The 23,633-nt window shown below is 42.6% G+C and overlaps 1 protein-coding gene across 1 annotated transcript; it reads left to right on the top strand.

Moving 5' to 3' along the window:
* Window positions 1–732: 732 nt before the first annotated feature.
* Window positions 733–20,018, top strand: C1H21orf91 (chromosome 1 C21orf91 homolog). The gene is made up of 5 exons (XM_030261641.4): window positions 733–984; window positions 1,439–1,568; window positions 13,893–14,408; window positions 17,913–17,975; window positions 19,018–20,018. Exons 2-5 carry the CDS (start codon window positions 1,445–1,447, stop codon window positions 19,176–19,178), a joined length of 864 nt encoding a protein of 287 aa, XP_030117501.2. The 5' UTR covers window positions 733–984; window positions 1,439–1,444; the 3' UTR covers window positions 19,179–20,018.
* Window positions 20,019–23,633: the final 3,615 nt, after the last annotated feature.

The raw sequence follows: 23,633 nt of genomic DNA on the forward strand, positions 1-23,633 counted from the left end.
GATTTCCATGGGCCACTTCTTGATACGTCTGGATGGCATCACACGTGTTTGTCTTTGTTCGATAAAATCAAAGAAAACACCTCAAGAAAACACAATGAAAGAAACAAAACTTCAGAGGTGTGTTTAAACACAGGAGCCTCTGGAAGATTACTTAGCTCTCCCATAAATAATCCCACTTTGACATTTAGGAATGTGCTGTGTGTAATTTCCGTCAATTGTGGAAATTCCCCAGATGAAAGGATCAACCTCTTCCCGGTGTTGCCAACAGAAAAAGACAGAACGGTCAAAAACAGATGCCCAGGAAGTTCCATCTAAACTTGAGGAAGAACTTTACTGTGCAAGTGAACACATGCTGGAACAGGCTGTCCAGAGAGGGTGTGGAGTCTCCCCCACTGGATATATCCCAGAATTGTCTGGACCCCATCCTGTGCCATGTGCTCTGCGACAGACCTGCTTGGGCAGGGAGGTGAGACCAATGACCCTCTGTGTCCCTTCCAACCATACCCAGAGTCTGTGATTCGGAGCGCCAGCAGAGCCCTGGCCCTGGTTGCAGAACGGAATCGACATTCCATCGCTGTCCCTTGTATTTTTAGCCCCATCTCTGACAAAATCCAGCAGCATCCCCACCGTGCCCAGCCCCGCTCCGGGCGGGTCACGCCGGGCAGCCCCGGCCGCGACGGGAGCGCCGCCCGCCCGCGCGGCGCGCACCAACTGCTGCGGGGGGAGCACGGCCGCTCTCCGCCGCCCCGCCCGCCCGGAGGGCCGCCACAACCGGAGCTCCTGGCTGCTCGCCCTTCTCTGCCCAGCTCCGAAGCGACTCCAGCCGCCCGGGTGCGGCGGGGTGCGGCCCGGGCCCCGCGGTGCCCCCCGTGCCGCCGGGCGGTGGTGGCGGCCCGAAGCGGCGGGCGGTGCCCGGCGCCGAGAGCTCCGGCGGCGGCGGCGGCGCGGGAGGGCGGACAAAGCGGAGCGCGGCCGGGGCGGGCGGTGAGAGAGCACGGGGCCGGGATTCGGGATCGGGGCCGGGATCCTGGATCGGGGCCGGGATTCGGGATCGGGGCCGGGATTCGGGATCGCAATTCGGGATCGGGGTAGGATTGGCGGTAGGGGATAGGGCAGAGCCGGGGATGTCGCGGCTGTGGCGGAGCGGCCGCGCCGCTGGCGCGCTGAGGGAGGGAGGGAAGGAGGGAGGGAAGGAGGGGGCAGCGATGATGGAGCTGGTGATGGAGGTGCTGGGGAGCAGGACGGGGTGGGACGGGGCAGCCTTCGGGCGAGGGAAGGGGAAGTCTCGGTCCGTGCGGCCTGGCCTCAGTTTCTCTAAGGGGAAAACTTTGCCGGGACGCTCCCGCCCCGTTCCGGGCCCTCCCCGCCGCCGCTCGGAGCTGCCCGGGTGGCTCCGCAGTAACCCCCCGTCCCTTGTCGCCGCCGTCCCCCTCCCCAGGGCACTATGAACGAGGAGCAGTTCGTGAGCATCGACTTGGACGATGACAACATCTGCAGCGTCTGCAAGCTGGGCACCGAGAAGGAAACGCTCTCCTTCTGCCACGTCTGTTTCGAGCTGAACATCGAAGGTAAGGCTGGCAGCAGGAGCCCCCCTTGGCCAGCCCGGCCGGGGATGGGCGCACCCGGCTCCTCCGAAAGCTTCCATCCAGTTGGAAATCGGGCTTGGAAATGTCTGTCTGCAGAAAGTTTTAAAGCAGTTTGTTTTCTAGCTCCTTTCTCATAAAGGTGGGTGCTGCTCCTCCAGATGTGAAGGTGAACCCCCTCTTTCCAGAGCCTCTGAAATGTTTATTCCATCTCCTGGCATTAGACTTCTGATGTTGAACTTGGGATCTGTGTCACGTTCTGCTTCTATTCAGTGGGTTTGCTCAATAATTAGAGATCTATGTATAATGGAAGCATAAACAGCAAATTTTATAGCATAATATTTGGGGTTTTTTGGAAGCGGATCGCTTTGCGTTCACTAGATCTGCTCCGGGGAAATGGAATTTTTGTTTTCATATTTTCTTTTTGAAATTATGAAATAAATTTCAAAATTTCTTTTTGTTTTCAAAGAATGTTGGTATGTGTAATATGATAAAACAGGGTTCATTATCAAAGCTTCCTAAAGTCAGCAGATTGTAAAGTAGGAATTCTTGCTATCTTTTAAAAGACTAATCTTGTAGAAGTGCATTCTACAAGAATGGCCTCCAGAATAGTATTTTTTAAATTTTAAACCTGTTTTGGTAAAGAATTTCCCCATCTTGTTGCTTTTCTTCATGCATGAATGAGCCACAGATTGTCTTTGTCCCTTTTTAAGTCAAATTGCTTGTCTTTGGAGCAACAAAGTAACTTCTTCCCCTTACATAAAGTGGTCTTCACCAATTATATGTAGATATCACTACCCAGAGTAATTTATGTTGCTGTGAGGCAGTTGAATATGAAGATCTCAATAGTGTTATGTGATTAGTCCCATCATTTCTGCTATCATTTCTTGATAACAGATAGTAGACTTTTGTTGCTAGTAGACGCAGTGTATTTCAATCTGAACACTACTTTCATACTTCAGAAGTAATTGCTGTGTTTTTTGCTTTTGTTTAGAAGAGACATGCCTGTGTACTTGCAGTTTTTTATTAAAACTTAAGAGCAGCTGTCTAACCTATTACAACATGTCAGTCTGAGTTTTCTTATTGCTTTAAAATGTTAGTTTTAGACGTCTCAATATGGAGAGAGAATGTTTCTCTCTCTAGGCTTTAAAAACATGCAGACACAATGAGAATTAAGTTTTTTTACAGTGTTGAAAGTGATAGAACACATTAAAAAACTGCTGGATCGTTTCTGTGCTCTGTTGTTTGAGATAAGCTGTGGATTGTCAAAGCTGCTTTTTATGGCTGTGACTTTACAAAGTGATCATGTGTTTTAAGTGGAATAGGTTTGGGATTTTTTTGCTCTAAATAGCCTTGATAGGAGGAAAGACTTAATCTGTGCAAACCGTTGCATAATCTTCTAAATTTCCAGTTAATTTTAAAAGGAGGCTATTTGGAATAGAATAGTGATAAAAGTTTCCCTGAAGTTACATAGGCCATTGCAATTCTTTTATTTTGCATAATAAAAGTATACACATCTTTGATCATGTTAACATCAAAATGCCTCAATTTCTGATAGTCTGTCTTTTGTGTGCCTCTTTGAAAAGATGTACAGTTACTGCTCATAGGGAGGGGAGGCTTAAAGGTGGCTGAGGCTGTGTCAGTCACTTTATATATAGAGTCACTCTAAGGCTTTTTAGCTGAACTACTGCGTGAGTCAGCTCTTTGCCATACCCATGGTCATGCTTTTCCTACTTCTGACATATCTCTGCATTCCTATATTTTTCTGTGACAAAGACAGATTTTTACGTGTCTCAAATAAGTCTTTTTGCAGCCCTGAGTACAGCATGAACTGGGTAATTCACTAAAGCACAATGTTATACTGGATGTTTTCATACTGACCTCCTGGTTATGTTTTAATGGAGTTCAGATGCATTAAATCTTGTTGAACAGAATCAGCTGCAAGTTGCATCAACTCTTGTAGATGTGTTATCCCACACTTACAAATGAGTGTCGATCTTGCTGATAGTTTGTCTTTTTATGTAGCATCGTGTTTAAAACTGGCAGCAATTAAAACCCATGCATATATTAAGTATTTCAGGAAGTGAAGTAGGCAATTCTAAAAAGATTCTCATGCAACAGCTAAGACAGGCTTGCTCATTTTTGGTGTTGATGTGCATGTGGAGCTGCTCCCTCGGAGAAGCAGGAAATAGCTGCTGTTGGAGAGCAGGCAGGCTATTAGTCACAGCTCAGCATCTTGCAGGATGCTCCAGTACTCCCACTGTTTGCAGCACCCTGTTAACTTCCATGTGTTAAGTGCTGCCTGACTTAATTGGAATGTGTGGCACCTCTTCCATCTTTCCTGACCGTGCAGTCTGCACCAGGAGCTGGGTTGGGATAGAGAGGAGCATTACAGATGGATGTGCCAGGGCTAGCAGTGGGCTTGGCAATCTTAGGTCTGCAGTTGGACTCAGTGATCCTGAAGGTCTTTTCTCATCTAAATATACTTCTAATTTGTGAGTCTAGGTATGAAATTCCGGAAAGTAGGCTTCCCATCTTCCTTTTTTTAGCAGGCCGTCTATTAACAAAACTAGTGTGGATAATTCTGTTTCCACTCATGCCAGCAGCATCTGACTGCTGAAACCTGGACATGGCAGATCCATGTGCTGGGAACTGATGCAGCTGAACCCTTGAAACAGACTTTCTCAAGTGTCTATGAACAAAATACTGCAGAAATATAATTTCCTTAGCTGCATTTAATTACAGTGTAATCTAGTGATGGTAAATCCTTGCATCTCCTGGCATCTGTGAATTCAGCATGTTTATACATGTACACGTTTGCCTGTGTCTCGATGGTGATGTTGATTGGCCTGGGTCAGTAAGAGGAGGAATTAGAAATGGGGAACTTAAAGACCATCCTCATCTCTAATAACGACTCCTTTCTGGATTAGTGTTATGACATGGCTCAGCCCTTACTTTCCTGACATTGGAATGTTTGTTTGTAACCTTTCTTATATTTGGACAGTATCTTGGTAATGTTACATAACTGGGGGGAAAACTGTGCCTCTTTTACAGTCCTTCATAGAGAATACTGCTATACAGAAAGCTTAATCTGTGGTCTGTCTTGATTAAATAACTGTTGAATTTTTGAATAAGGAAGTCAGTTACTGTGTTGTAAAACCTTTGGGTTTTAGCAGATATCAGATCTCCATCATGATTTTTCTAATAAGATTTTTAGTATTTTAGTGACATAAACTGTGATTATGCTTCTTACTAAGTTAAGTTAATTCACAGAAACTGCTGGTTTGAGTGTAACTGGGAGATAAGCTGTGCTATCTGTCCCAGAATTTATTCAGGAGTGATACATATGGATTATAGGATCTATTTCTCTGAAGCTGACTGAAAGAGTGATAGCAAGGGGAGAAGAAAAGAGAACACAGGCGTTGAAATAACTAAAGCCAATATGCAGGTTTAAACTTAACCCTGTTAAATGTCATCAGTCGTCCTTGAACAAGGAAAGAGCAACAAGCTCAGGAGAGTTTAGTAGTTCTGGTCTTCAGTCTAAAAGGGGTGAGAGCAGTGTTGTCTCTGGAAAGGACAATATTTTTTTCTGTTGCACTGGCTCACCTGGCTCCCTTAGTTTGAGTGTACTCAGCTACATGTAAATACTTCTGTTGCCAAACTAGCTTTTGTGTGTCAAGGTTCATAAGTCAGATGATATAACACAACAGACTATTAATGTGCTTCTTAAAGTTAAAAATACGCAAAGTATTTGCATATGAAATACTAAACGTTTTGAAAAATGAAGCTGATTGTGGACAGTGTTTTTAAAGTTGTACATGGGGTTTAGAATACCCTGGTGGGGAGGATCTGCTGGACTTTATTGCTGGGTTTTGTTTGCCTTGTGCAGATGAAGCAAGCATCAGAGATGGTGCATTGTTTGCTTTTCTGAGTAGGTGTCACAGTAGTAATCAGTGGAAGGAAACAGGAAATGTTTTAAATTAATATGTGACTGGTGTGCATAAGCCAGGAAATCACGTGTTGTGTGTTAGTTGAAACAAAGTTCTTTTTAATTTCATTAGAATATGAGAAAAGGACTAACTGAACTCTTCTAGCAGAGACAGAGTACTAACAACAAATCTGCTGTGATACCTCAAGGGTGGGGAGAAATGCATGAAAACTCAAAAATACAGACTTGTGTATGTATAAAAACTGTCTGTAAATATATACATCGACAAAACAAAATCCTCTGCCTGAATATGGTGTTTTGAAACTCCAGCTGTAGCATTTCCAAGCTGTGGATGCTCCATCCTTAGAAGTGTTGTAAGGACAGGTGACATGGAGCTCTGAGCAACAATAGAGGGAAGTGTCTCTACCCATGGCAGGGGGTTGGAAGGAGATGATCTTTAAGGTTCCTCCTAACCCAAACCAGTGTGTGGCTCTGTGTGACCCTGTACCCCGTGTCTAACCCCTCACACAGCAGCAGCCAGAGGGTCCTGCCTGTGGTGCTGCTTTGAGGCATTGCACAAGGCAGCTGTGTCCTAGGATCCTCTGGACACCTGTGGAAATCCCAGCTTCAGGATCTTAATACTTGAATGTTTTTGTTTGAACATCAAACTTGGAAGTCTATAATAATTATGACATACCTTTACATTTCTTTACATAGTGTATCTGTCTTTAACTGGGCTTGTGCTGGTGTTTCTTAATGCAGAATCATTTAAAAACCTGCATTTCTTCACATTCAAGAGTTGTAGTGGAGACAGATGGTAATAGAAGTGAAAAATATGATTGTTTGAGATTATTTTTTACTCTTTTGTTTGTCCAGTGCTGCTAGCTACAATAACATCTTGGAGAATGCTGGCTGACAAACAAATTGGCTCACTTCCATTTCTGTTTAGAGCTGAACAGCTGAATAGCAAATGACAATTCCCATCCAAGGTCCTGTAATGTAAGAGGCAATGTAAGTACTGGGCATCCATTCCCCTGATTTATGTTGAAGTAGTTAGGTTTCCATGGTCCTTTAAAGTGCTGATAGACTCAGCTTTTGAGGCAATTTCAGCATCAGGTTAGTGCATCTGAGTCTCTAGGCTGAGACAAGGATGTTATAAATAAATCTGTCTTACCAGAAAGCTTTTTTACATGTTAAGGTCTATAAAATCTTGTATAATATCCTCATTCTGTGTTCATTAAAAAAAAAAAAAAAACACAAAAAAAAACACCACAGGAGGGGGTGGGTTTAGTTGTTGCAAACTGTAAGTACTGGAATTTCAGGGGTTTTTTTCCTTTTTACACCCTACAGAAGAATATCTCACTGAAATAAAATGTGTTGTAAGGTATAGTTGAAAGAAGTGGAAATCACTGTTATATTTAATTCTGTTCCAGAATATTACACATCCTTATTTTTTCACTGTTAATGAAATGATAAACAGTAAAATAGATTATTCTGGCAATAAAAGCTAAAAATTTCCATGGTTGCCCTTTAGACTAGCCAGATGAGAACTTGTTTCAAGGTAGCATTTGCAAGCCAGGGGTATGACTCACTTCTGCAAACTTGAATGGACATGTGAAATTAGCTGCAGTTTCCACTGAAGCTCTTAACTACAAATTCAAGTCTGAACATAACTGGAGATGCTGTTCTTACTTGGAATGCTGTACCACTGAGTAATGCCGAGCTGTGGAGTTGGTTCAATAAATACATTTTTGCATTCTTATAATGTGTAAATTTGGGAGGTTTGTCCATGCAAACAAGATAATTGAGTATTTATGTTACCTGGCATCATCCAGACTGCAGAAATACTGGCTTGTGACTTCCACTCTCTTCTAGGTCTATTTAACTGATTTTTCTTTCAAAGTATGTGACATAATATTTTCAGTAGTGAAGTTTTCATCAGAGTGCATTGCTTTGTTTAATACAGTAGCAAATTCTTCTTAGTAAAGTAATTTATAAGGAACATGATTTTTGAAAATATATTTAAGGGGCCAGCTGGATCTCTGTTCTGTCTGATATTTTTGTTCTGTGCTAAAATACAAATGAGCTGATAGGAATGCAGTGGGAGGTGATTTGTGTGCACACTTGATGTATGGAAAGTACTGGCATTATCGTATGAAATGATAGAAAAGCAAGGGGAGAACTTTAATTTATGAACTAGATAATATCTAGTATTTGCAAAGTGTCTAGTTTTAGAAGTTAATGAATGGCACTGGCATTTTCCTTCTAGCCAGTCTAATAAATCATAAGATTTAACTCTCACATGAGATTGCATGTAAACCCTTAAAAATAGCAGTGGCTTTACATCTTGTCAGGCAGATGTACTGGAGATACATCTCTAATGATCCTGCTTTCCAGTGTTGGCAGAATTGTACAGCTGAAGAGTATTAGGGTTTTGTCATTTAGACATGTGGATAAATTGTTCTCTTAGGTTATCATGGGCTACTTTTGTCTCATGCATTTTGAACAGGTCTTGGGATCTGCTTTCCTGGGAACCCCCCTCTTTCATCACTCTTGGTAAACAGCCTATGCAGCAGTGGTTTAAAATAGATAGACATGAACATTTAATGTCTTGTGAAGCCTTTCTGTCTGCTGCAGGTCTTGGCCCTGCACACGAGGCAAACCACACTGGAGCTGATCTGATCTCTGTGTTCCTGGTGGACACTCACAGATGTCCGGGAGCTGTTCCATGAGCTGGCTGCACATCCCTGTTTACAGAGTGCTCCTGGTTTGCACAGCTGAGGGGAGCAGCAGCTGGAACATCTGGGCACACAGCAAAGAGCAGGGCTCTGAAAGTGGGCAGCCATAGGCACGGGTTCTTGCTTACTCCAGGTGTGAAGGAGAAGAGCAGAGGTGTCTGTCACAGATCTCTCTGGAGCTCACTGTTTCAGATGAGGTGAATTGTGCCTCAGAAGCATTTCTTCACTTTAAGAAGCTTTAAGTGACTAATGGCATAGTACAAACTTATTATTGACTATTCATGTGTCTACAAGTATTTCTGTTAATTTTAGTTCATCTTAGATTCAGGGTTTTCCACTTCAGCTGCTATTCACAGTTGCAAAAAAACAATTAGTTTACAACATTACCTTAGAAAATGTTAAGAAGGGAATGCAGGCTTTCTTTAACATTATTTCCAACTGATGGGTCTGAAAGACCAAATAAGAAGTTTGGTTGGTTTTTGTTTTTTTAAAAGAGAATAGCAAACAAATGGAAAAATAACACTATTGAAGATAACCAGGCTGATGATCACTTTATTTATTTTTTTTCTGTGGAAACATTTGTGAAGGGATGTGGAATAATCTTGATATTCAAGAACATTCCTTTTGAATTGGACTTGTTGATTACTGTAGCTAGCTTTATATAAACATGAGCAAACATTTCACTTTAGTTCTATGCCTTTATAATGAAGAAGAGTTATACATTGTTCTCAGTGTATCAGTTGCAAAGGCAGAAATAAAGTCTTACCCTCAAAAAAAGCCAAAAAAACTTTAATATTATGGAAACTCATTTACTTTCAAGTACAAATGCCTTAAAATGGGGTAGAATTTATTGAGATATGATTGCTTACTTGGTTATCTGGTAAATATTCTCCCTGCTCTCAGCTACTTTACAGTTATGAATAAATAGAAGTTACAAAAATGTATATTAAACTGCCTGATTGCTAGTCATGCATTTACAAAATTACTTTGTAGGAGTGCATTAGGAGTCATGTTAACTGCCTGCCTTGCATAGCTTATAAATTGAAAGTCAGGGTTTGGGTTGAGGTGGTTTTTTTGCCTAAGCATTAGGCACTTATGTAGGAAGTCCTGTTCTTCAAGTCAATATACAAAGATATTGTTGAGTGAAGTGATACATTCATATGTCATCTAGGACCTATGAGTTATTAGAATCAGAAATAAATAGTGGATTGTAAACACGTTGTTTTATGATTTGTCTGGAAGTTTGGCATCATCTGTGAATCATGTACATTTGAGGAATGATCTCTGGCATGAGCTTGTTTCCTAATAGCATCTGTGACTTCTTAAGTTTGTTAGATATGTTCTTCTAGATATTAGTGAATTTTGTGGGATTTTTTTTCCCCTTGCAGATTAAACTTTTCTTCTCTGGGTGGTTGTTGGGTGGGGTTTTTTTGTTGCTTGATGAGGGGTTTTTTCTTTCTCTGAAAAAGTAAATATGAAGCTTAGGGTGTACTTGGACATAGTCTGCAATCCTGTTCTTGGAGAATAAGACAAGGAGCAAATATACATACCTGCAAATGGGGGAGCAGGGTGGGAGGGGGAAGTTGATAGTTTTATGATTGCGAACCTGAAGAACCAGACAAAAAGTAAGAAAGATTGAGGTTAATATTGGCAAACAGAAATGAAGAGACGGAACTGAAACCCTGTGAAAGTCCCCAAAACTCGTAATAGCTGTTTATCAAAATTACAGTATTGCTTCTTGTACAGAAATCTTGCCATGCTTTATTCATCTGTTGGTGTATCGTGTTGAATAAAGCAATAAAACTGAATCATCTTTATATATCACTTGGTCCATGCCAAATCACCAGATTGTAGCTTTTTCTACAGTTGATGAAGGAAAAAATATGAAGTAGTTTGAATGGAGTTTGAAGTCTTTCCGAAAAGAAATGGACATATTTTCTGCCTCATGAGGCTGATGGTATTGCCCACAACAGAAGGATTTGTTCCAAAGAGCCATACCCTAACTTGCTGTTATTCTGGTATGTGGTTGTTAGTTTGTGCTGGCACAGCAGCTGCTGTCCCTGCTCAGCTCTTCCAGGAGGTTATGCTTGGTGTTCTCTGCATAGGAAAGGACTAATTGTCACCTTAGGACAAAAGAGAGACTGATGCTTGTTTTAGTTTTGTGTGTCATTGTTACAGGAAAAATCCAAGCCAGTTATGTGAAAGCTGAAGCAGGTCTGTTAGCAGTTCTCTGCAAAACTGGTTTGGATTTGCATATTTTCAGTTCCTTACTTTATTCAAGATTCCTTAGATAGGACCCCTTTGGGGGTTTTGCAGTGGAACAAGAGAAGGGGTAGCATGTAAATTCTGATCTTGTGTACTGGAAGTGTTTCACAAAAACCTGCCCTTCAGTGCTCAGAAAGAGGGACATTGTGGCTAATGTGTGGCATATAAATAGCAAAGCTTAAACTCTTGAAGTAGCAGGGGCTTTTTTCTTCTGTAATAATTGCTCATTTCAGACACTCTATTACTGAGTTCAGATAAAGCAGATCTCTTTGAGCAGCATGCCTCTAGAATGGAGAAATTAGCAATGTTCAGAACTCTTAAAAGATAAATTCATCAGAAGGAAAGATTGGAATAACCTTCAGCTTAACACTTGGACATAATTCAGTTGAGGCTTCATGAAGTCATGCTGCACTTGTTCTTTCTTTGTGTAACAATTTGTGTGTTGGCTATTTTGTGTGGTCTCACGTTCCTCTCCTACTGTACAAGTAGCATTTATTCTCATGGAAATAATGAAGCTGCCTCAAAGGAATTTCTTTTTTTAAAGAAATCAGTATTCTGATTTCTGTATTTTAAGTACATCAGTATTCTGTCATTTTTGTGAGGATGTGTGTGTTTAGTGCGTTCCTGAGCATTATTGTATGGAAAATTGTGCAAAACATGGTTTTCAGCCCACTGATTATTTTCTGTAAGTAAAAGAAACCATCGAGCAGCAGCAAAGCAGAATGTTGAACAATTCCTTGGGTAAAGCAAGTAACATTTAACAAATCACTCTAGTTTTCTAGGGTTTATAGTCTTGTGACTATATTTGACCTGTAATTTCACTTGACAAGTGTTTGCTTTCCCTTGATGGTTTAAAGATTTAAGGTTTCCATCATGCTACTTGAGTTGAAGAGGCTTGCTCTATTTAAATGGTGCTGATAAGTTATCAAAACAAATTACTTGTCTTTCTTATTTTCTATAGAAATGTTTGTTGGGTTTTTTTAAGTCTCTGTAAAGACAGAGTGGTAAAATGGCACTGCAAGATTATGCAAAGTTTAAGAAAAGTTGGTGAATATCTGTTAGCTGAAAGAGGTGAAAAAGTATTTTGAGGTGTGCAGTGAGAATCTTGACAGAGTATCGTTTACTCCAGAACTTACTTCTTAAAAGTTGCCTGTGGTTAGTGTGTGAGTTTCGTTTCTTCTAATAGTTACCTCATGAACAGAAGGAGCATCTGTTTTCATGGCTTTTACCTTTTCCCCTGCTGCTAAGACTAAAATTAATTCCACTGCTGTTTTCTTTTATTTTCCGGTTTTCTATACATTTTGCCCCATAAATTGTGTGCACTCTCAGAAACTCAGCCAGAAAATAATGCACTTAAGTTTCAGTGCTGCCCAAAGAGTGGAAAATCAACAATTTGTAATGGCTACTCTAGGTCTTTGAACTGCCCAACTTCAAACAGCAGATACCAGCAAGTGAGATAATCAAAATGAAGTGCTTGGATTTGTTTTCAGTTTCATGTTAAAATTTTTACCTTTTCAGATTAGTTTGAGAGTATTTTGGGATTTTGTGGCATTCAGTAATTTAACAAAAACATTGTATAATTTTTTAATCATTTGGGGTGGGGAGATTACACTTTACCACAAGAATTTAAGAGAGTAAATCAGCTAGAACTGAGACTTGTTGTAACGTGTGGCTTAGTTCTAATTGTCTATAAATGTTTCTGTTACCAGATTTTGTTACCTGTTGCATTTCCCGTTTTTTCTTTTATTTTAGTCACTTTTAATGGCTAAAAGATAGGATGGCTGTAGGTTGGTTCATGTTGTCTAGATTCAGAGATCAATGTAACTGGCATTGTTTGTTAATTTCAATACTTCAGCATTGAGCACTTTCAACCTCTGGTTCGCAGGTATATTACTGTTATTTGCAGTGACAAACTTGTTAGACAGAATTGGTTTTCATTGTATTGGGAACCTCCCAAGTAATATATGGGGTACTGAGATAAATGATAAACTGTTAATTACTTTGGAGTTGGATTCTGAATCTACTGTGTACGTAAATCCGAGGAAAAATAAATATACACTGAAGTTGCAGAAAGTAATTTTGTACTGGGGCACTATTAACTTTCTGGAATAGTCATTTCTCATACCATCTGTGTTCACTCACCAACTGCAGATCTTCACAGATTGTGTTCCTTTTTAATCTGTCAATCACTGGCTGTTACTTAGAGGTTTAAGTTACCTGCTGTAGCTGTTTGAACAGTCTTTGAGGGAGGATGAGCAAAGAGGAGAGCAAACATCCATCTTGTGTGATGTCATGGTTTAACCCCGTGGGATGGGGAGAGAATTTCAGCTTGTGGGTTGAGACAAAGACAGTTTTCAAAGGGAAAGCAGAAGCTGCCCCTACAAGCAAAGGAAAATAAGGAATTCATTCACTGCTTCCTGTGGTTGGGCAGGTGTTCAGGCATCCCCAGGAGAGCAGGGCCCTGTCATGCATAACGGTGACTTGGGATGACAAGCGCCATCACTCCAAACATTCCCCCCTTCCACCTCCTTCCCCCAGCTTTGTGCACTGAGCAGGATGCCATATGGTGTGCAATATCACTTGGGTCAGTGGGATCAGCTGTTCCACCTGTGTCCTTTCCCTGCTCTTTGCATGCCCCCAGCCCACTCACTGTCAGGGTGGTGAGAGAGGCAGAAAGGGCCTTGACTGTGTGTAAGCCCTGCTTAGTGATAATGAAAACACTGCAGCACAAATCCAAAACACAGCCCCGTATTACACTGTGATAAAAATTAACTCTATCCCAGCACACCTCAAATGAATTTCAGGACAGTTTAATGTTGGCAAACATTGACAGTGTTAGAGCTTGCTTCCCTGTCTAGGCTGCAGGCTTGTACCAGTGCAACATAATAAACTATGACTGAAATCCGAGTTTGTTTGACCACTTAAATGAGACAAGCCTGCACCCTGCAGTATTTGAGCAGATGGCTCATAACATTTGCATAGAGGATGGGAGCTTGTATGAGTGCTGTCAGACTGCTCTTCAGGATGGTTCTGTAGAACTTGCTGATACCCAGTTGGGTTTGTTTTACTTCTGCAGCTTGTACACTTGTGTGTAGGGGGGATGCAGCATGTGTGGAGTTGTCAGTTTGCTTTATCTCTGTCACCATGCAAGAGGCACACGCTGAAGTCCTGCTCCAGAGATTATGGTGCGCAAAACACTTTGCGTGACAAGGACTCAAGCCTGAGGGAAACTTCACAAATTTTGGACTGTGAGATACCCTTGTTTGCTTCAGTGTTAGTAGGAAAGCATCACTAAAGTTTTTGTTTTCTTGATTGCTTGTGAGTAAAGATTTTAAAAAATTAGCAGTAAGTGAACTTCTCTCTATTGTGTCTTTACAGGAGTACCAAAGTCAGATCTTCTACATACGAGATCTTTAAGGGGGCACAGAGACTGCTTTGAAAAATTCCACTTGATAGCAAATCAGGACTGTCCACGATCAAAGCTCTCTAAAAGTACTTATGCAGAAGTAAAAAATATCTTGAGCAAAAAAATTAACTGGATCATACAATACGCACAAAACAAGGATTTAGACTCTGATTCTGAAAGCTCAAAACCATCCCAACACCAGCTTTTTAGCTTCAGACATCAGACTGATAGAAAATTACTCCCACAATTTGACTCCCCAGTACCTAGATACTCTGCAAAATGGATAGGTGGGAAATCTGGAGGCATCTCAAGCTGCTCAGAGACTCTGCTGGAACCAAGAGAATCCACTGATTTCGGACTCGGTGCTACCTTCTGCTGCAGCAGTGTTTTGTGGTCCAACCGCAGCCAGGTCCAGAAAGCTGAAAAAGCTGAAGGAGATTCACTTGCCAGTGTTCATAGGAGACATCCTCAACACAGCAGGGAGGAACGTGAGTATACAGCCATTTACACACAGCCTAGCTAGCAAGGGCATTCTTTCAAATACCTATTGGCCACTTCATGGCTCCACAGGGCATTAGTTTTCATCCTGAAGTCCAGCATGTGAGATCTGTGGGGAAAAAAGAGCTACCTAGCTTAGCAAATAGGATGGTTTGGCTGGGTTTTTTTTGTTGTTTTGTTTTTTTTAATTTTACTCTTAGCTGTAGCCTGTCACTATAGGACACGCGAAAGCACAACACTAGCCACTGCTATTGCAAAGGTGAAAAAGAGGAAGTTTATTTTCTGACTCCAGCATTTATACTTTTCCAAAGGTGACAGTGGATTGGAGAGTGAATGTGCCACCTCTCCAACAACATTGGAAAAACTACCAGTACATCAAATTTCTCAACCTCTATGAAGGAATGCAAAACAATAGATTGTTTACAGAAAGTTGTGTGAGAAAGTTCTCCACAAGAATGTTAACTCAGAAGGCTTTAGAAAATCTTAAGAACCAGGGCAACATCAGCCCAGTGTGATACAGGACATGTCTAATTTGTACAAGAAAATTCATTTCAGTATGTCATTCCTTTCAGTTGCACAGCCCTACCTGTGGAGGTGGAGGTTACTCAGCTCCTGCAAACCTCTCTCTTATTGAACTTCTTCAGTGCCCTGAATTACATTTCACAGACACCTGCCCTAAACAACAGGGGAAATTAGAGGTCATGTAGCAGATCAAACTTATGAAATAATCTTAATAGTAGCAGACTTTCCTTGTGCATTTTAATGGATTTGTTTTCTTCCTTGTATTTCTTGAGCATTAGAAACTAGGACGGCCCTTCTGCCACCATGTCCTCTTTAAAGGCTGTAGCAGAATACCTGAGCTGTCTTCTGATGACTGTGGTGATGGTCAAAATAACAGAACATTAGTTTTCCTGCTGTTTAACAAAATCACTGGAAGAGATCTTTAGGAAAAGCTAGGGTATTTTAGTGTCTCTGGAATCAGGCTGCACAAAATGTGTTAGATTCCTAGAGGTATATGCTGTTACCATCCTGCTTTTTAGGCAGTACTTGGTCCTGAACTGGTGTATGTCCACTCTTACATTTGTAGATGGGGAAAGTAATTGGAGAGGGTTTCTGAATTTCGAAAGATCTGAGAAAGAAAACAAAAGCACTGATAAAATATTCCAGGGAAAAACAGGTTATGAAAAACAGAGTAATAATGGAATCAGAATGTCAGAAGAGTCAGAGAAAGAGGTACTATAAAAAGTTGGAATTGGCTTCTTTAACCTCCCTTTTTTTTTAAACAAACCGACATCTCTCCTTGCGAAGCTGAGTCATTTCTCATTCTTTATGAAAGGATTTTACTTAACTGCTACATGATATGTGTCATGTTGCATTTGTAGTGAATTAGTAGCCTTAAAGCCATAAATCAAAGCAGATACACTGGGCTGTTTGACCACCTGTCTGCTGCAGTCATAAATTGGGATTACATAAATGAGGACAGCATATAACAGAGGAATTATGGAAGCTTGACCTGGTTTATGGGGTTGTCTAACTGAAGTTAGTTACTTGGAATTTATCTCCAGTCTTTGATTTCGGGACGGGAGCCTAAATCTGCATTGAGCACAGTAAGGGTTTTTTTTTTCTTCTGACTACATAATGCAGCTTTGAGGCATTTTGCTTGTATTTTGCAGTATTTGCCTCTAAATGCCATTCATTTGGAGGCTCTATGACTAAGTTTGTATGTTAGATGAAAACTTAGACTGCCAGAATTAGGTACCTTCTTGCTGCAATACTTTCACTCTTAACACCATAGCTGTCTACTGGAAAAAAAGTATTAATAGAGCTGTAAATAGCTTGGCCAGTATTCCTTCAGTTTACCCCAGCTGTGGATAAGATAATATTTTACCATTTAAATTCAGTGCTCTGTTCCTTCTCTCTTTTCCTTCTGGATCAGAATAATGTGCCATGAAACAGTCCTGTACCAAAACATTCACATGAAACATGTGAACCAGTCTGTCTGCCAGATGACAAAATGTTAATGAAAATAGTGAAGTAACATCCTACCGACTGGGTATAAAAGTGGGGGGAATTCTTGACATTTTTAGCTGTTAATTACTATATTAAATTAGGTCAGGGGTTTCCTGTTGCTTAAAGGGTGGTAAAGTGTGAGGAGGGCCTTTTCAGGTATGTTGATAGCTGAAGGTGGGAAAGGAGCACCATTTTACCTGACTGATGGAGGAGAAAGCTGAATATGTTTTATTCTTAGCTGGGATTATGTCTTGAGTAGCAAGTCTTAGCTATTGCCAGTTTCTTTGGTTTGGCAGTACTTCCAGCAATTTAACATCCTGCAACTGCCAGCTGTGAGAAAGTTTGAAAGAGAAGACTTAGGATAATCAAATAATCCAGTGGGTAGCTAAAACCCATCTTTTTCAGAACTCAGGACTTTAAATTTGCCATGTAGAAACCTTTTGCACAGAGGAACCTCTGGAAAAAAGCTGCAGCATTGTTTTTTCTCTCAAGTATGCAGTGAGAGCTTTGCTAAGCTGCAGCCAAAACAGCTTTGCTGAAGTTTAAAAACAATATTTTAGAATGACAAGGTTTTAAAGTTTGTGCCAATGCCCAGTACCCACTGTGGTGTTCAGATTGTTGCTTTTCTCTGTGGTGACAAGGGCATCTCAGCAGCAGCCATGGCACCATGTGTGTCCACTGCAGGGTTGAGGGAATCCCAGGAAGCAAGCCAGTGCTTCCCTGCTGTTGATCAAGGGCAGTGAAGAGCACTGTCACAGTTCCCTCCTCTGAGGCTTAATGTGTATTTCTGTGAGGATGATCAATGCACACAACCTGAGACACAGAAGGGCTTTTGAATGATACAGAGGATCTTATAGTTCTCACCAGGAGCACAGAGGGAAACCTATTTTTATATGCTGCTCTTCATACCAAGCCAGGATTGTCCTTCATCATTTGTCAGTGAGATATTCAGTGGAAACTGTGTAAGTTATTCCTGTATGCATAAAGCACAAACCTTAATAACCAAAACAGGGAGCCACATGCTGAAAATTCTGTCAGGAAGCTGCTTCTTGCAGGCTGGAAAACATAGCAGGACTTCCTTCAGAATTGTTCCCTTTTAATTGCACACAACTAAACAGATGTGCTTTCATGGGTTACACTGGGAAAATCATGTTTTGAAGTCAGAGGAGGGTATAGTATTTACATGTGCCAAGCAGTTCTGATGCTGAATGCTGCTGTTTTCAGGGCTTAGTTTTCCACCTTTTTGACATTGAAGAGAGCGTTTTTTAATTGAGTCAATCCTTGTCTGTGTCAACATTAGAAAGAGAATTTTCAAACTTTCCTCACATCACTGATAAATACTGTTGTTTCTGGCTTACTGCCACACATCTGTTGATTATTAGGATGCAAATAGGAGAAATACTGAGAAAATACGAGTCTGCTTAGGGATGCTTATGTGATTGGTAGGAGTATGGTAGTAGTAATAACATATTTTGTTGTTGCAGTGACTACAATGACTCTAGGAGAGTTAAAGCAACTTAATGAAAAACTGCTCAAGCAAATCCAGGGTGAGAATTTTTCGATACTCTTTGTTTTGGGTTTGTGGTGCTTTATCATAAAAAATCTCTGGTTTTAAAAATGTAATTTTGATTGCCTTTCTGTCATATAAGTTTCTAACTGAAGTCTCTTGTTTTGCACGGAAATATGTGATATAGAGAGATTTCTAGGTGCTTTCATTATGTAATCTGCTTTGGTGCTGCAAACTGGCACAGTATTCATTCTCTTTAAGAATTTGACTAGAACCATAGAATTGTTAAGGTTGAAAATTATCCTTAAGATTAAGTACAGAACTGCTAAGTCTCCCACAAAACCAAGTGGTTCCACACCTCCATGCCTGCTAAATCCCTCCAGGGATGGTGACTCCACCACTTGCCTGGGCAGCCTATTTCAGCGCATGACAGCCCTTTCCATGAAGAAATATTTCCTAATATCCAATCTAAGTTTGCCTGGTGCAAACTAAGGCCATTTCCTCTCATCCTGTCACTTATTATCTTAGAGAAGAGCCTGATCCCACCTGTCTCCACCCTCCTGTCAGGCAATTGTAGAGAATTATAAGGTCTCCCCTGAGCCTCCTTTTCTCCAGACTGAGCCTCCTTAGCCTCTCCTCATCAGGCTTTTGCTCCAGACCCTTCCCCAGCTCTGTTGCCCTTCTCTGGACACGCTCCAGCACCTCCATGTCCTTGCTGTGAGGAGCCCAAAACTGAACATTTTTGATTTGAGAATTTGAGGTGTGGCCTCACCAGCGCCCAGCACAGGGGGGTGATCCCTGCCCTGGTCCTGCTGCCACACTGCTGCTGATACAGGCCAGAGGCAGCTTTGTTTTGAGTTCTAAATTGATCCACCTTAGCTCAGGTTGTCTCTAAGTAGAAATGAAGTGATGCTGTTCAGTTTGCAATGCATACAAAGCTGTGCTGGAGCTAGGAAAAGCAGAGTTCATGGGCATGATCCCACTTAAATGTGTGTGCCTCTTCCCCAGTGTTGTTTGTCACTGCTTCCTGAGGCTGTGTCAGTGCAGGGACCAAGTGCAGTAACCCAGTGCTGTTGTTGCAGATGTGTTTGAGGAGCTGGCACAGCAGGTCCAGGAGAAGGACTCCCTGGCCTCGGAGCTCAACGTGCGCCACATCGCCATCGAGCAGCTGCTGAAGAACTGCTCCAAACTGCCCTGTCTGCAGATGGGAAGAGCAGGCATGAAATCCAACATCCCCATATAAAGGGAAACAACTCCCCTCCCCCTAGAGCAAACTGTCCCTAACAGCGTTGATAACCATTAAGTACAGCTGCACCGATATTTAGAAGTTTTTGAGAAAACTTGGGCAGCAGCAAGTCTTATTCCACTTCGGGTTTAACAAAAAGAGCAACTATTTTGGGTATTAAAATCTACTGTAATAAGGTTTATTCACATTTGGGGAGTATTATTTTTTTTCCCATAACTACGCATGAGCCCTGAAATGAATTCTGTGTTTTGTTTATAATAAAATTGTTTCTAGCAAAGAATGACCTGAAGCCTGTAAACCTGCCTCCTTCATACGGAGGACAAAATAAATATTAGACTTTTGATCAGGTCTGATCCTGTTACATCCAAGAGAGCTTTAAGGGGAGAACAGTATTAACGAAACTCATGTTTTCTTATTTATTATGAGCAATATTTTATTATTGAAATTTTATACTAAATAAATATCACTATTTTAGGTACTTTTCCAGATCTCTTTATAAAATGTCTGAGTTACTCTGTGTAACATTTATGCCTTGTGTATGATTGTTTATCCTTTTTCAGGTCTGTATCTTTCATGATACAATTTTAAAAAGTATTGTTTCCCAAAGAGATGAATTTCACATGTTGAAGAAAAAAAATCTAGTGGTGTATCACTTATTTTTATCAGCTTTATAACTGAAGAATTTGGTTCATGAGATGTTTAAAAAAGCACAGCACTTGCTTTAAATTAGAAAAATAATCCATACTTTGGTTTTAATGCATAGAAGTTGTTTTATATGTGTGAAATTTTCAATGCTGAAACACTACTTTGCCAAAACTTAATAAATTTGTAATACTACACTGCCTTGTTACGATTTCTTTATAAAGTTGGATCAGACTGATAAAGTGTTTTAATTCTGAAATACAAGTAGTAATGATACATAATAAATCAGAACAGCCTTTGTATTCTTTAAACTTGTATCAGTCTACCATGACAAGAAATCTTAGTCTCTGCCAAAAATACTGCAGGGCTGCATCTGAGTAGCTGAAAGTTGCTGAGTTGCACTGAAAAAATCTGGGGGAGGATGGTATGAGCAGAAGATACACACACACAAAAAAGTTAAAAGTCTTTGTGCTTTTAGCTCTTGAAGTGAAAATGGAGTAACTTCTGTAGCTGAGCTGAAGGCATAACTAACATGAAGAAAGGTTTAGGTTTGATTTTAAACTCAAGCTGAGAAATAAGCTAAAGTTCAGAGTTATTGATTGACCTAGGTGTAGTGATAACTGGGTGTCATAGGACAGGTTGGTTTTATTTGTGTTTTTATTATTTTTTATTGTTTTCTTCCATATCCTCCAGCTGTTCCAAAGCCCCTCCACAAATGCATGAGTAGGGACTTGAGCTTTTCTGACTGTTTAGTGGCTCAGGAGGGGAAAAAGTCAGTAGCATCATTGCTTGTGTATGCAAGTGGGCCTGTGAGTAAGTGGGCACTAGAAAATCCCTGATCCTGATTGTCAGAAGATGGATTAATTTCCGTATGCAAGTCTGTTGGTAAACCTTTTTGACTGAGTACCAAGGTAAGGGTCAGGTGAGAGAAGCATCTCTGAGAAGGACCTGGTGGAGAACAGACTGTCCCTGAGCCAGCAGGGTCCTTGTGGCCAAGGAGGCATTAGGAAGAGCATTGCCAGCAGGTCAGGGAGCAATCCTGCCCCTCTGCTCAGCTCTGGTGAGGCACATCTGGAGTTCTGTGTCCAGTCCTGGGCTCCTCAGGACAGGAGGGACATGGGGCTCCTGGAGCAGCTCCAGTGGAGGTTAGGGAGATGAAGAAGGGATGGAGCATCTCTCTCATGAGGAAAGGCTGAGGGAGCTGGGTCCATCCTAAACCTCCCCTGGCACAACCTGAGGCCATTTTCTCTTGTCGTGTATATGTGGAAGAAGAGCCAAACCCCCACCTGAGTCCACCCTCCTGTCAGGGCCTTGTCTCTGCAAGAAGAGTCCCCCAAGCCTCCTTTTGTTCAGGCTGAGGGCCCCCAGCTCTCTCAGCCATTCCTTATCAGACTTGACCCTTCTCCAACTCTTTTAGCCTTCTCTGGACACTCTCCAGCCCTTCAATGTGAAAAATTCCGCTTTTTTCCTTAGTCAAAACAAGTTTAATCCAGATGCTTATTGAAAATCACAGTCAGACTGGACTCTCAGTATTGCACCAGCACAGGCTGGGGATTGACTTGCTGGAGCAGCTCTATGGAGAAGGACCTGGGGGTCCTGGTGGAGAACAAACTGTCCCTGAGCCAGCAGTGCCTTATGGGCCAAGGAGGCAAATTGGATCCTGGCATGCATTGGGAATAGCATTGCCAGCAAGTCAAAGGAGGTGATCCTGCCCCTCTACTCAGCCCTGGTGAGGCACCTCTGGAGTGCTCTGTCCAGTTCTGAGCTTCTCAGGACAAGAGAGACAGGGAGCACCTGGAGTGGGTCCTGTGGAGGCTGAAGAGATGGTGAAGGGACTGGAGCATCTCTCTTACGGGGAAGGGCTGAGGGAGCTGGGGCTGTTTAGCCTGCAGTTCTTCACAGCTCTGTGTGTCCCTGGGCAGGTCCCAGGGGTTTTGGCCTGGGGAGTGAACTCAGCATGTAGAAGGGCTGCCTCGTCTCCGAGAGCAGGGTGCAGCCTGCTCAGGGAAGGCTGATGGCAGTGCAGGCAGCAGAGCCCAGGACAAGGGGCTCCTGTGTTCACCCAGCCCTTGGGGCAGATGGTCGGGGGCTGGATGTGATGACTTCTGCTTGAAAGGTGCCTGTGTGGGAGAGCTGGAAGCTCCCTCATCCTCCTGCTGCGGGGAGTGAAGAGGGCTGGATGCTGGGAGTGCAGCTCCACTGCTCTCCCTCTCTCCCCCTGGGGGTTTCAGGTGCTTGGGGGTGCAGCACCCATCTTCTGGATGTCCCCACTCTTGGCAGGGCACTGATGTTCGCTGCTCTCCCCTCACAGCACACGCCTGGCCATGCTCAGCAACAACCTGACGCACTGGAAGAAGCTGCCCCTGCTGCCATCTCTGACTAACCAGCCCCACCAAGTGCTCGCCAGCGACCCTGTCCCCTTCGCAGACCTGCAGCAGGTGAGCCGGGCTGGGGTGAGCCCTGAGCCCTGCGATGCTGCCCAGAGACACATCCTCGTCCTGGAGGAGCAGTAATGCCCAGAGCCCTGACACGACTTGTCAGAGCTGAGGGCAAAGCCTAGGTCAGGTTTAAAGCCTTGTTAGAGGTGGAGGCAAAGCCCAGGACAGCCTTAGGGACTCCTTAGGGCTGGAGGTTAACCTCCTGCAGCAGTTTCTTTGGGATAATTGGGAATTTCAGCAGCCACCAGTGGCGCAGCCATGTCTTTGTGCCTGCAGGTGTCCGGATAGCCGCCTATGCCTTCAGTGCGCTCTCACAGATCCGTGTCGACGCCAAAGAAGAACTGGTTGTACAGTTTGGCATCCCCTGAACCTGCCCCCACCACTGCTGCCTCAGTGCTTTGGGATGGATTTATTCCCATTTTTTTTCTCTTTTATGTCCCTTCCCTCCCCATGCTGCTGCCACAGAACTTGGACAGATATCCCGTTTCCTACTAAATGCCAAGGCGCACGTCATTGGCACACTGAGCCCACCTACATTGCTTGAGGCTTTCTCCTCCTCGTGGGTGTGTGTGGGTGTGTGTGGGTGTGTGTGGGGAGCAGGCTGTGTCAGCTGGACACTGCCTTGCACAGGGACAAGCACCAAGGGAACAGCTGATGCAAAGAGGCCCTGGTGTGGGTCAGCACCATGTGCCAGGTCATCAGGATACGTGGGCTGGAGCCAGGTAGATGTGATGCTCTGTGTGGGGCCTGGTGGCTCCAACACCATCCTTTCTCCTTTTTACATTATTTTAGTTGTTTGATTTTGGTTTTTGGTGGGTTTTTTTTGTTTTGGTTTGGTTGGGTTTTTTTGTTTTTTTTTTTAATTACTATTATTTTTTTCCACAATAGATGAAGCCACGTTCACACAGTGCCTGTCTCCACTGCTCTCTGTTGGACACAGCATGGATGTGATGGGGGAGCCATGCCCTCGTGGGGGGAGTACACCCATCTGTGTGTCCCTTGTCACCCCTTCGATCATGTCCCATAGGGCCTAGAGGACAAGGGGACAGAAAAGGTGTGATGATTCCTTCCCCAGCTAAGGGGAAGCAAGCAGCTAAGATTCATAATTGCTCACGATCGAAAGGAATGTACAAAGTCAGAGGGTTTGCAAATAATCAGAATGTTTTATTTGTAAACTACACACTTCATCTTAATCTCATTCTACACTCACATCCTACAGTGCAGAAACTACAACAAGGATGTTTTTCCAGCGCCGCCCTACAGTAGTTTATTACCAGCAGTTCTGGCTAGACTCAACAGCCACGCAGTTATCTGTGTTTGGGCTGATGTTCTGGGAGAGGGGTGCTCGGGCTGTCCCGGAGGCGGGCGGAGC

Source organism: Taeniopygia guttata, chromosome 1, assembly GCF_048771995.1.
Source record: "Taeniopygia guttata chromosome 1, bTaeGut7.mat, whole genome shotgun sequence".
Taxonomy (NCBI): Eukaryota; Metazoa; Chordata; class Aves; order Passeriformes; family Estrildidae; genus Taeniopygia; species Taeniopygia guttata.

Bases quoted from the DNA above. Each gene is read 5' to 3' on its own strand.
- C1H21orf91 (XM_030261641.4), top strand. From the start codon at position 1,445: ATGAACGAGGAGCAGTTCGTGAGCATCGACTTGGACGATGACAACATC. The intron at 1,569-13,892 runs GTAAGGCTGGCA...GTGTCTTTACAG, and splicing joins TTTCGAGCTGAACATCGAAG to GAGTACCAAAGTCAGATCTT. The intron at 14,409-17,912 runs GTGAGTATACAG...TTGTTGTTGCAG, and splicing joins TCAACACAGCAGGGAGGAAC to TGACTACAATGACTCTAGGA.